Source organism: Accipiter gentilis, chromosome 19 (genome assembly GCF_929443795.1).
Source record: "Accipiter gentilis chromosome 19, bAccGen1.1, whole genome shotgun sequence".
In the NCBI taxonomy this organism is placed as follows: domain Eukaryota; kingdom Metazoa; phylum Chordata; class Aves; order Accipitriformes; family Accipitridae; genus Astur; species Astur gentilis.
In genome coordinates this window covers 6,930,626-6,945,109 of record NC_064898.1, presented here as the reverse complement: position 1 = coordinate 6,945,109, position 14,484 = coordinate 6,930,626, and the positions used below count along the sequence as shown (strand labels likewise).

The 14,484-nt window shown below is 37.2% G+C and overlaps 1 protein-coding gene across 1 annotated transcript in view; it reads right to left on the bottom strand.

Annotated features, from left to right (window-relative positions):
* MIPEP (mitochondrial intermediate peptidase) overlaps nucleotides 1-14,484 on the bottom strand; it is a 75,247-nt gene that overhangs the window by 44,626 nt on the left and 16,137 nt on the right. Inside the window, exons 9-11 of the mRNA XM_049823017.1 lie at nucleotides 14,056-14,116; nucleotides 13,355-13,407; nucleotides 347-500 (exon numbers count right to left, since the gene is read on the bottom strand). Of these exons, the coding sequence (XP_049678974.1) occupies nucleotides 347-500; nucleotides 13,355-13,407; nucleotides 14,056-14,116 (268 nt within the window). The remainder of the gene's footprint in view (nucleotides 1-346; nucleotides 501-13,354; nucleotides 13,408-14,055; nucleotides 14,117-14,484) is intronic.

Below are 14,484 nucleotides of genomic sequence, written 5' to 3'. Positions count from 1 at the left end.
TTCTAGTCATCTACAAATCCAAACAAAAAAAAACTAGCAGAGCCCATTCAGAAGTACGGCTTGAAAGGTACAACAATAATCTCCGAACAGAGAAACTGCTTCTGATTCAGGCACCCTTCACACAGAGACATACTATAAAGGCCATAAAATACCAAGCACAGAAAAGGCAATTAGAGAGTGTATAAAGCCCTGAGGTCTAAATTCAACTAAAATTAGACAACTAGTGTGCGCTTTTGATAGATACCCAAGTAATTTAAAAACAAAATCCGATTCATGGCTCAGAGGAACATACCATCTGGTCTAACTTCCCTTTGTCATTTCAGATGCTGGGAACAAGAATACTTACCAATTTTCGAACATCTTCAGACCAAACCTCTCCTCTCTGTGTCTGTTCAGCATAAAGGGAGATTCCTAGGAGTTGACTGAACAAAGAGTTCAAACCTTCCATGCATGCCCCAAGAGAAAAAAATGGACAGTACAAGCCAGGATCAATGTTGTACCTAAGGAAACACAAGAATTCCAAACCAGTCAGTTGAGCTACATAAACTACAGCCTTCACCTCCAAGACAGAGGATGTGACAAAGTACACCAGGTAAGCCTCAAGGCGATTATTGAGCAAGTTTGGCTTTATTTTTCAAATAGTGAAACCAAGTCACAGACTAGTTATGGCACAGTGCTTCACAATAACTCAATTTTTCTTATATTTGAATTTGGATACCAAATTCAGCAGATGTTGACTATGATTTTCAGAGACGTGGCGAACATGTAGCTCAAACAGACTGTAGCAACACCATGAGTGGCCAGGCTGTGGCTTTTGATGCACAAGAGGCCACTGGCACTCAAGTGCCATTCCCATGCCAAAGCTGCACGGTGTGACCGATCAGAAAACGGAGCCAGCTTTGGCTGTGATGTAAGCCAAATCCTCAGCTACAGCAGGAAACCAACCAGTAAGTACTGCTGACTCTGCAGTCTTGCCTTTTGCTGGAGCGATAGAAACACCCAAGACGACACAATCACCTCCCGTGCATGAATCACACCTCAAGCTCTGAACCATGTGGAAAGTATCTTGCAACTCTGAGCCATGTAAAGATTTTAGTATGTGACATGGACTTCAAACATGGCCAAGCGTCCCCAGCCTAATATCAAACAACCATGTTCAAGACACTGTAGCACAGAAGACATATGTGGGGAGGAGGACAGCATGCATCTGCACAGACACACATAAACTGAGAACGAACAAAAAGCAATTATAAAAGTAGTTCAGAGTAGTTCAGTAATTGGGCTCAAAATTCCTGAGACTCTGACCCTAAAAAGCAAACAAACTACAAGTATATCAAGCAAACAAATGCTTTGCAAACTTACACCTTCCAAAAGCAGCTCAGGGCCACACAACTCTTTGGAGATGACAGCAAAATCAGAACTGGAATCTGCTTATAGTTGTGTGTGCACCCCAAATGGCAAAAATGTTCTTGCTCCCTCATTTCACATACAAAGTCCAAGGGTTAAGTTATCTATACCATTTTCTGTGGTCTCAGAGTAAAGACTGTTTAACTTTAGAGCATCACAATCTCTCCCTTCTATCTTCTTTCTTCTTTCATGTTCTTGTGCTTTTGCTTCTTAATGACATGGTAGCTAGTCACTGAAATTTAAACACCCATCAGCTACACTACAATAGCTGAACACCAAAGATGAGAGCCATGCTATGTTACGGCCTATGATCAAAAGGCTTAGTTAGAGACCAGCTGTGAAAGAGTCAGCTAGCCCCTATCCACTTACCCACCCTTTCTTCCTTCCCACTCACACACACACAAATAAAAATTTAAAAAAAAAAAAAAAAAAAGGAACTCCACTGTGAATACCTCATTTGCCAATATACTGCTTACAACTACAGCTACAGTTCACTACTCAGTCTCGCTGGATGGTGATGCACAGCTGGGCAGAGTTACTTCTCTAAGCCACAGCACTCATTCTTGAATATGTCAATGTATTTTGTTTATTTTTCTAGTATCCTTTATATTACCTTTATCACATACTCCAGTAGCATTTTGCAAATATCATAGCAACGTGTCAAAAATACACATATGCTCAGTTACAGGATTTTGCTTATTTTCACACTACAAATGCAAGAAGCTAAAGCCGATGTATTCCATTCTAATTTTAATTATACTATAACATAGAAAATAAAGCAGATTTTGCCTCTACCATACTGACATAACTTCTTCAAGATGCGTAGCAACACTTACATTCACACTCTGCATGCTACAATACACATTCTCCTTCTTACTCAAAAAGCCTTTACATGAAAGAACAAAAATAAGCAAGACATAAATCACTGCAGATCAAGTTAGATAAAAACATTGGAAGCAAGTCTCTAAAAGAAAGCAGAAGAGACGAGTTAATTTCCATGTAATAAGCCACATAAATTTGGAGTACAAAGACACTGTTTTACACCCGGAGCTCCCCAGAAGTACAGAATTACAGTGTATGTGTTGACTATCATCAGATTTTTAAGTCAGTAATTCCCAAGAACCACAGCTCCCTCAACATTTGCACACTTTGGAAAGCTGTAGTAGGCAAATCTCAGATGTCTCCATATTTTTATAGTATCACCTTGTGATCACCTTCTGCTCAGACTGTTACCATCAAAACTTAAACCCACCACTAATTGCTTCAGTCCTCCTGATTCTGCTCTGAAGCTTTCCCTGCATACAGACTACAAAGACCTGTTAAAATGATCCTTTTATTAAAAGGAGAAAGAACACCTTTTAGCAGCAAGTCCTAACAACCTCCGTAATAGTTTAGGACTGTTTTTTGTCACATCACTTTAAAATCTTATACCATCATCCTACACACTACTATGAATACTAAATTGAGTTTCCCCACTTGTAATTCAAACAATTGCTTCTTTAACTAAGGACTGACTATAAATGAAAAGTTCACTACAAAAGTACTGTCTCAATAGAAGTTTACTATAATGTGAAGCATGATTTCTCCATGTACACCCCTCCAAGCTGCAAAACATGATTATCCTTATTTTTAAAATTACATTTATTTCAAAATGAACTAAGAATGAAATAGTAGGTAATGATACTCTTCTTGTATAGCTAAAAAATTACATGGAAAAAAAAGACAAAGTTCTACACCACTTTTAGTCCTAATTCAGCCTTGAGTTGAGTAGTAACCTAGAGCTCAACCTCCTCAGAGCCAATTCAGATGAGCAGCATTTATTAGTTCTGGCTCAGCCCCAATCCTGCTTGTCCGACACTAGTTTCTGCAGAGCCAAATTTACTGTACCTTGGTTTAGGTTCCAGAAAGGTTTGTTAATCCAGGTGGAGCACAAGACTGATATTTAAATTACTTTTGAACAAACCTGACAGCAGTCAGTGGTGTTTGTTACACCTTAGGTTATCTGGCATCCATAGTTTGTTTGCTAGCCACTGCAAAGTTATAGGAAGTTAAAATATGGTAATATAATGCAATTTTCATAATCAAATTATAATAATCAGTAACACACTTCAAAAGGAGTATTAGGTACTGAAAAAAAGCTACTGCTCCAGAAAGTGGATACTACATCTTCAAAATCTTTCTCTAACACCAGTCTATACCCACTAAGCAGTAATCATTCCAGACACCAAAACACAGATTTAATTCACAACTTTTTGAATGTGGTCCTACCTCATACATGAACTCTTTCCACAAATCAAGAGCAAATATCATTGAAGAAAGCCTAACCCCAAACTTGCACTGACTCCAGGAAAAGTTTCTCTTTCGGCTTATTTAGGAATAGAAATTAGCCAAAACCTCAGCTATCTGAAGCTGATGTCCTATAACGAAAAACTCAGTTCCTGGAATTATTATTAATAGATGGTCTTTCAGCAGCAAGAGCAACCATATGCCTGACTCTGTTCTGAGCCGCCACCCTCAAGATTTAATGCTACCTACTGCAGAATGAAAGGTGTAACTCTAGGTAAGATTAGAGGACAATGGGGAAAAGGGAAGAAATTAATTTAAAAGACTTGAATCTTTCCCAGAAAAAGAATACTCAATGAGCAGAACAGGAAATCCTACAATCTCTCCTAGATCTGTAAAACGAAGTCTGGCTGGAGGGTGTGGGTGGAAAAGTATTTGGAAGAGTTTACAGACAAACTACATGTTCCCTTATTGAAGATTCCAGGCACTCAAACGGTAGCAGCCATTAGCAACTTGATTGTTTCCAGATGACAGGAAAACAGCATCTGTTTGCTAGCAAATGATTACCCAACCTCAGTTATTCACAGCTTCATCACCTTAGTGAAACTGCAAGAACAAAGCATTTTCCAGCCACAGTATTTCAGTGTTCAAATTCATGCTAATCTAAACCACCATAGCACAACTTCTTGGCAGCAATGGGGACTGCAGTTGTGACAGCAAGCCAAACTTCTCTTCTCTCAGCCCTCTGAATGAAATTTCTAATGCTGTTCAAGGGTCTCGGGTTGTATCTTCAAAATACTCTCTGACCTGGGCCAGATTATCTAAAACACCACATAAAATTCCAAGACGAAGACTTCTATCAATACGCTCCTTTAGCACTTTAAACTGTCCTGTAACAAAGATAGAGCTTGTCTGTATAGGATGCAGAGCCTTTGTGAGGGCTGATCCAAAACTGTAAAATTAATTTCTCCTGAAGCTAAAGGGGAAACTCAAAGTTCACCAACTTCTATCCCAGGTGTATGGTGTTTCTTTGATCATTTTTTTCAAATGTGAAACCAAGTGTATTTGAAAATGCACACAAAGGCTCCCAACAAAACCCTAGCAAAACAAGGCATTCCATTGCACATTACTTCTCTATTGATAGAATGAAAGGACAAAAACTTTAGTTAATGAATTAACTGATAGTGACTGACTCTATAAAAAGTAGCCAAGTTTCCAAAGTACTACAGCTTAGCCTGCCCCTGAACTGCTCACTGGTCAGAGCAAAGCAATCTTCATAATCTACATGTTAATAACTGTTGCGGACCCTACTGCGCATATAATTATTTTTATTATACTACAGGTTAAAGTAGCAGCCATTCTAAGAATCACTTTATGCATGATTTTCAAGCTGTTATCAACTGTGGGCTTGGACAGTTGTCTAGCTTTGTTCCTTCTATTCAAAACAAACAGTAAAAAATTCAGATAAAACTGCAAGAAGCAGCTGCTTTAATATAAGCACACTCTTTCTAGTCACTCTTCGCCAAGCTGCTTCTAGATTTATTCAGCCAAGTTACAATTTTTATCTCCAACAGGAAATGCATTCAAGTATTTTGGGGAAAAGGAATCAGAAAGGAAGTTATTACGACCCATACTGAACTATGCTAACGCATTCTGCTACTGGTAAAATTTCTGCTAAGGGTTACTGCTACTAGCAAGAAATGTTAATGTTCTGGAGACAGGCAGCTAAAATCTGCATCGGAAACCAACTGGAGCTCCATTTGGTGGCAACAACTGCAGAGAAGTGCCTGAAGACAGGCTTTCTTGTATGCTGTAATTTGCAGCTTGCTTGGTGCACCAGCTGAGCAGACAGGCAGAATTCAATGGGGAGGATGATGCACATGGCATACTAACATCCCTAGCAGAACACTGTACTGCTGCTGTCTCCAAAGCTGGCAAATACATGGAAACATGGTTACAGCACTTCCAAAGGAAGAGAAAGGATTCAGGTCAGCTAAGCAAGCCAGGGCAAGAATCAAACATCCTCTCTGGATACCCTTTCACTTAAAATGTGAGTTCTGGGCCCCAGCAAGGGGATTCAGAGTGCTTCAAATAGGCAGACAGGGTGCCCATGTCACCAGAGAAAGGCAGACGCAAATACAATGCCGCTCCCAGGCTTAGCAAGGTACCAGCAAGAGCTAACTAGCAGAAGTCTTAATCTCAGCTATGAGCTCTTGCTCCTCTCTGGAACTTGGGCTTCCCTGACTGGACTGCATGTTTTACACCTGAATTCCAAGAGGATGAACAGGACAGCCTTTTCTATGAGAAGATGCCTTTGAAAATGCAGGCAAAAGAGATGGAAGGTGGTCTGATGAATCACAACAGAACTTTGCAGAGAACTACATACTGCAGTCAAAAAGATTTCTTACCATAGAACCTTTTTGACCTCAGATACCCTAGAAGAAAAACAGGTATGGATTGATTTTGGATACTTGCAGTGCTACAGAAAGTTTTCCCAACTATCCTTGAACTAGAGCACATACATTTTCTTAAGCCCTTATGTGAAACTTAAAGGCTCTGAATGCACTTCTGGAAGAGCAGGAAGAGGAAATACCAAAATTTCTATCTGTTACAGACATACACAACAGAAAACACAATTATTAACCTAAAAGATGACTTCCTGAAATCAAGAAGGCATTTTACATGACTAGATATTATAAAACAAACAAAAAAAAAGCTTTTAGTTTAGTTGTAAGAAATATCATATTACATGTATGTAAAAAAATAAAGGACACCAGTACATATATCTCACTCCGAACAAATCAGAAACAGCATCAACAAATATATACACAAACTCATCTACAGTGGAAAAGAATGTTTTTCTCTGCGCCAAACTTTCAGTTAGCTTCTTCGACTTTAAAAAAAAAAAAAGATCAAGAATTCAAAGTAGTCCCTTTTATTGTAATAACAAACATTAAATTATTTTGTTGTTCCTCTTGAATTCCATAACCCATATGCTTAAATATCCAAAACTGTGAAAGACTGAGAAGCACAAAAATGAACAAAAGAAGTTTGCTCTGCTTTCATTTTGCCTTAAAACATATTCCAATAACTTAATTCACTCTGAACATCTGATTAGAAACACTGAAGCATTTGTATTTATAACAAAGCCCAGGAAAGAATGAAAATTTTCTTACGTACTTATGACAGAAGTCAGAATGTAAGCTTAGAAACTTTATAAAAAGAAATCTCAGTACCCTCCTAAAGAAAGCAGAAATATCAAAGAAAACAGTAGTTTCTTTGATGTAAATTCCTGCTTTATATTAAAGGATAAACTATGTTAAAGAATCCAGACACCTTACTTTTACAGTATGCAGTCCAGCACTATTTTTAAAAGAAGTAACGGAGCCAAACCGATTTAAAAAACAATTTTAAAAAGAAGTTAAATGACACAATGAGTTTTGGTTATTCTTCAAGAACAGCAGGCTTCAAACAAAAAAGGCTGTGTCCCCGTGAAGAACAAAGATGTAGTATGTGATTATAAATAATTATTTCTAAGCTTGTATGACTTCATTGAGTCTAAATAAAATGCAGACTTCTAAAATCGCTTTCATTTAAGCTGTATATTTGGAAGGAAACTAAGACTGTTTTGTGTAGCATGACTTTCATCTGTTCTATTAAGAATGCTTTTTATAAACTTGGATATTAGGGATATTTGAGTAAAGATCACTGTTCTTCAGAACATGAACATTCAGACTCTTAACAACTGCAAATTAGGTGCTTGGCAAGAATTCTTATCAGTGACTATTAAATGTAGTCCCTGATATAGCCTGACTTTTTTTTTTTTTTTTTTTTGAGAAAAATTATTATCCTGTTGACATCCACGAAAATACATAACACTAAGTTAACTATCTCTAATAAAACAGATTCTGTCAAAACTTTCAAAGAAACCTGAAAAAATCTTGTTAGTGGAAGATGAAAGTGAGATGAACCCCTCAGGTTAACTTAAAGAGATCAAGACAAGGAAAACCCCTTCCAATTTTCATTACATGCCAGACTATGAAATTTAATTCTTTACCTGAAGGGAGACTCTTAACCATGATTTATAGAAGACTCTGGATTTCTCAATAATAATAATGATAATAATAATAGAAAGCCTTTGTACTCTCATCAACCATAAACTAGCACCTGTATCTCACATTCCTTTTTTCCTTCTGCTAATTGTACTTCACAGAATATTTTGGAGGAGGTCAGAGGGTAATTCAGAGTATTGGTTTGGTATTGACACTGTATGCAACTTTTAGATTTGACTTTGATTTCAAATCAACAACAATTTCTTTGTCCTTCCACAATGTTTTGAATAAATAAATAATTATTGAAACTTGAATTCTGCTTCACAGCAAGCCTTTTCAATAGCTTTCAGGTTTTCATCCAAAAAGTTTAGTCCACTAGCTTAGTGACTGGTAAGTTAAATGGACTTTTTGCACCTGCATTAGTTGATTTATCAGAAGGCATGCCTTCCCTTGCTTATAAACAGATAGTTAAAGAAAGTTTTCCCTCTCTGTGAGCACTTTGGTTGAAAGATTTCCCGGTTCTTTTTAAATTTTGCATTATTTTTCCACTTCAGCTTTCAATTTGAACAGAGTGACAGTTTTCTCACATATTCCACAAAGGGTCTGTGCTATTTTTCCATGTGGTGTTCCCAACAGGGAACACTCTTTCATAAAACTAAAAGTAATTTAACAAAAAGCAGCCATAAACAAGTTTGTTTAAAAGTAACTTGCAAACCTCAACATTAGCTGCGGCTTTTAGCAACTTGAGAAACATCCAGTCATGTTTAGGTACCTTGGTATTGAAGCTACCTCTCTGAAAAAACAAAAGTGCTGCCTACTCTCCCCTGAAGCTGGCAGCCTATGTAGAGTCCCAATAAGAAAGGAGATGTGTTATTCCTAATTTCTGCTCAGCTGGTCACCCCAAGATCCAAAATTCCTGCAGTTGCTGTGGTGACTTCTCTTTCCTACACAGCAGGAAAATGGCTTATTTTGGCATTGACTTGTTCATCCCCAAGGCCAGTCTTATCTACTGCAGTGCCAAAAAGATGGACAAGCACAGAGTGCAGAATCCTGCAAGCACATCCCAGTTGCAAGATGAATAAAATCTGTGATACTCTGGCAAAAATCCCAACAGTGAATTATAGCCAGCAAAGTCAGCCCAGCCTGGTAAGCACACCAAAGGTTAGGGAAAAGCGAGTCAACACCAAATACACTAAGCTCATCACTGACAGTTCTAAAGAAAAGTTCTGTGCCTCTATCAGAATTGGCTTAAGCACAGTCAATCCCACATTCAAGGCAAATAGTTGACCTCAAAAGGTCTAATCCAGTGTTTTGGGTTTTTTATGACCCGGAAGAAGTCAGCAAGGCCAATTCATCTTTGCAAGATCAGGGCCTTGAGAATTATTTGTAACTGTAGCTGCACTTACTGAGAAGTAATGGGATTTAATTAATACTATGGTACTTGCCTGCACTAAAGCTCAACAGGATTATTTTTATAATATACATATTAAACATCTTCTTACTTGTTAGAGGCTGAAGCATGTTGTAGCATTCACTGTTTTATTATCCTTAGCCTGCCAAAATTCTTGAGGTTCCCCTAATTACTCTATCTTCTTTTAAGATACTATTGCCATGAATTTCAGACTTTTGTCTCCAGTTCCTCTTAAATGTACATTTATACTGACATCTATTTTCTCTGCCACTTAAACTATAGCTACAAAAACATTACACTGTCGTAAGTGTGGGTTTAAAGCCAAAGAGGCTACTTAACAAAATTAAAAAAAAAAAAAAATTGAAGTAAACTGTCCTGTTACCATCAATGAGACTTACACTTTTGAAGTAGGATCAAGTTTCCAGGGAAAAGACTTGGTGAAAGCTGACAGAAACAAAATTATTGTGGCTAAACCAAGTTTACAGAAAGAAAAACATACTTAGTGAATTAAGTCTGGAGCTCCTCCTGCTGTTCAACTTACAAAACAGCAGAAATAGTAACAACTGTAGAAGCAGAGTGAAAATAAAGGCAACCTGATATGACAGCAAATGTCATTAAAATTCAATAGTCCAAACACATGTGAATATCCTAGATTCTTCAGAAGTAAGTAGCCAGCTCTTAAAACTAATTATGAGGAATCTAACAAAGGATTTGTTCCCTTAATCCTGCTCTAATATAAAATAAACATATATTTAGAATTTAAAACATATAAATACATTTAAAGTATACAACATACAGATATAAAACAGACATATTAAAAATATGTCATGATTTTCAGTGTCATTTGTGACAAATTGATGTAGCTGGTCAAAATCTGGAGAACTAAAGAGGAAGTAAAATATCACGGTAGGATCACATTTTCTAATGCTTGCTCACAACATTTCTGTTTGCAAATATGGCCATATAGACCAAAATGGGAAATAGTAAAACTTTTTCAACAGAGACACTGTCCAATCTAATATTTCTTGCACCCCTTAGTGATGCATGTGCAACATACTAGATCGTTGTTAAGTTACTTAATCAAGAACTACACCCCTGTAGTCTCTTTCTTTATACCTAGGTTTGTAGAGGTAATCTGCATCTTATGTACCTGACAGTATATAGGAAATTATGGTTCTGTACATCAGCTGGAGCCACAGTGACAATAATAGTCCAAGAGAAATACCCAAAAACATACATTTGCTTCCGTATCAACAAAAACATTTTACTAAGCAGAAAAAAAAAAAAAAATTCTACAACACAAACTGAGTCCCAAAACATGACAGACAAAAATGTAAGCCATGCTCTCGCACAGCACTACTACAAATATGACCATGGCACTTCTGTAAAAGACAAAGCTAAAAGTAAACTTCTTCCAAAAAAGAGAAACCCTTGAAGAACAAAATAATTAATCTACTAAACAAAGAATACTAAGAATGGGAGAAATGCATGACAGGTAAATATATCTTGTTTGAAAATACATTTTGTCATTCCATGATGCAAAAACGCAGAATAAAATAGGATACAATAAGTAAAAATTAAATTAAATAATTTATTTCTCTTATAAAGAAATAAATAAAATGAAACATGATATAATTAAACAAACCAAAACCAAGGAAAACATCGCTTCCTTCAGACATAATTTAATATTACAAGATAATTGGCTCAGAGAGTAACAACAAATAGCCAAAAGTCAAACTCCTGCCAGTATGAAATTTTGTGATAGATATGGTTCTAATCTTCCAGTTACAAAAGTGTTGAACTGAACATACCATAGCATCCAAGGGGCATTCAAGAAAGGATGAGGTCAAACAGAGGAAAGTACAAATACAAGATAAAGAATAGCGGACTTACATTTACATAGATAACAAGTGGCAAACAGAACATGTTTAGGGCACAAACATGACAAGGTATATTCCTGTCCTCTTGTTGTTGTATGAATACTCTGACTCCTGCCTAGTTTCAGTCATAAAGCACAGCCACTGATATTATGCAGTAGAGAAATGAGTATTACTTTTCAGGGCTGATTACCCAGTGTCCAGTACCCTGTTCAGTACTTATGATATGGGCAGAATGAATGTAAAGAATTGTTAAGTCACTGCCAGACCAAAAACCTTTCCCACAGACAGACCACTATACAGAAAACAGGACAGTGAAAGACCTAAGCTCTTGGTTTCTAGCAAAATACGATAGAGAGGAAAACTACTTTTCCTTCCCTGTCTTGTAGATGCTTGTATACATGCCAGAAAAAAAACCAAAAACCTCCTGCCCAACCTGGAGGGAGAAAAAGGTTGGGCCCCAATCCTGCATTGTAATCAGGGAGGCCCTACATAGGTTCAGGAGATTCTTCACACTGATCCAGCTGCCAGACTTGGTGCCTGAATAAATAAAAAATAGCAAAGATACATTGCCAATATCTTGGTCTGTTTAAACTGCAGCTCTCCCTTCATAAAGCTACCATGCAATTCTTCACGTAAAGTGACTTTATTGGGTCTTTTACAAAGCCCCACAGGGAAAGGAAATATTTTTCTTCCTAATGCCAAAATGAGCAGAATAATCTATGCACGATCATCAGCAACTCAATTACAATATGGTTAGCTTCATGAGATGATCTGAGAAGGACAATAAGACAGTATCAGAAGACACTCCTCCAGGAAGAGAAAGAAACACAGAGCCTTCTACACTTAGTCCTCTAACAGTTATGGGACACACTAATTCTGAAAACACAGAAAGCAGACACTATAAGAAATGTAGAAAATAAATAGGATACATAGACAATAAATTTCAGCAACATTTGACTAATGTTAAGCACTATGTATCAGAATGTAATTCTTGCTGGTTTTAAGACACTATACAGGCAAGGTAAAGGAGATCTGTAAGCTGCAAGATAGCGTCTTGAATGAGTATGACAGTGCTCTTCCACAGACTGCTGTTGACCACTGCTAAGATGGGATTTGGAGCTAGATGGACCTTGACTCTATTCCAGTATAACCACGACTTTGCTCCCACCTTCACAGAAGCGTGTCTGCTACCTGTCCAGGTTAAAACAAAAGCAGCCATTCCTAGGCCATGCCACAAACAAGCAATCCACACGTACACCGTGGAGTGCTGCATGCTCCAGCATCAGCTACCAGGAGCAGACCCAGCAGCTGGACATCCTTCTCCCTCCCCTGCACAGCAAGTTCCGTGCACCCAGGACACAAACATTGCTGTACATGCATAGCTCAGTTCCCGTTTGAGCATGCAGTGGCTTAAGACAAGGCCAATGTTAGAGCTGCTGCTCATAAAACTACTGCCACAGTAACAAAGTATAAGAAAGCAGCAGAACAGCCAGGCCAACTGCAAGCAATCCTTCCACGCCATGTCTATACTACCATAGCTTTCTGATCCCGAGTAAACTACTACTTTAATCAGATACATCCAGTCTAAGTTTGTTTAAAAAACAAAAACCTACAAATCTGCAGTGAAGGAAAATTTGTCCTCCCCCTCTTGTGAGAGAAGCACAACTTTAAATTATCTTTTCCAATACAAACTTAAAAGGTCACCACTGCTGATCTAATAAAGGCAACAGGCAGGGCTCACGTCTTTCAGAGCTGGCATCTTGTTATGTGCAAAGGTCTCGTGCACTCTTTAAGTCTGTGTAGAGGATTTATTTCCCAGTCTTTGCAGGAGAGATGAGAATGAATTCTACCCATAAACAGTGAAGAACTACTCAAGAAGTTGCTATTTCAAGTCTGTAGAAGGGAATGATAGTTGCATGTTCAGCAAGAAGTACAACACAGTTAAAATATGAAGAGGAGTTGGATTATATTCAGTGATCAAAATTTATTTTTAAACATTACTGCAGCTCAGTTAAGAGCTAAAAGCAAAACAAGAACAAGGATTTTGTAGGTGTTCTGAAACCATTTCATCCTTTATATCTTCAAAGAGGGCCAATATTTCCCCATGAAACAACAGAGGAGCCAAAAACTTCTACAGGCATTCCAGCAGTAACTAAGAAATGTTATAAACAACTGCCCCACCAGATACTCTATTTTTTCATATTGAAGCACATCTTCAAAGAAGGAAATCCTGTTTACATTTCAGACTTTCTTTATCCTTATTGCAAGGAATTAAATAAAGACACTCATTTGCATTACAATCATGAACATAAGGAGCTTACCTCTCAGCACGAAGGACACCACTGTAGTAAGGGTGATCCCACGGCATCAGCTTCTGAAAGAGAATTCCAGCTTATAATTACAATAATGGACAAGAAGTGAACCCAAAGGAAAAGTTTTGTTTCCTTTGAATATTTCTGCAATTTTGACAAGTCACAGAACTTTAAAACATAATGGGAAACACTCAGTGCTAAAAATATAATCAGAAATAGCATCATATATCATAACTTGAAACCTTTTTTTAACATTTGCTTCAAGATAGTACTTCTTATTCAAATATATAATGAGACTTCATACCAGATTTCAAGAAATACGCTCAATTCAAATAAAAAGATAAACCTAGTTATGTACAGAATTAGGATACATACAATACAGTATGCAAACTGGACATGCATCTAACCTAAAGTACAGCCTTTATTTTTCAAATGAGTCAATTAAAAACAAAGTAATATTCACTTTCACCACTTTGTTTTGATTATCTCAGTATCATTTGGTATAAATCAACAGCTATCTTGCACTTAATGCTTGGTTTTAATACAAATAGCAGCTAAGCAGTCAAAAAGCATTTGAAGCCAGAAGACAAAGTTTCTCATTATACTACGTGTTGTACACTAAATTAGAGTAATTTTTCTCATAGAACAAAGTTAGCTTACACTATATTTTTAAAAAGAAACAAAATGGAAAACCACACATGAAAACTTACTGAATTCTGGGGGTTGAGCTTCATTTTCATCTTTGTCATCATTTCAAAATCTTTTTGAGTTCTGAAAAATATTTTTATGATGAAAGTGTTAATGAAAGATTTTTGAGCAATGGAATACAGCACACAATAATACTCTGTCCTAAGAAAATGCTCAACATCAGAGATTGGTAGTACTCTATAAAACAGCAGGCCCATATACTACAGTAAAAGAACTTTTCCATTCTGCTTCTGTTTTTCAGGTTCCTTCCAATCAAGTCCCTCTTACTCTGGTTGTACACCTCCGAAGCATTCTCCTTCTTACAATAAACCCCATTGATACACAGTGATGAAACTGTTTTGTGCTGCGTGGAACTAAGGGAGGCAAGAAGGACAAACAGGGGAATTTGCTTATAGATGCAATATGCATGGAGTCGTGCGTATGGAGAGAAG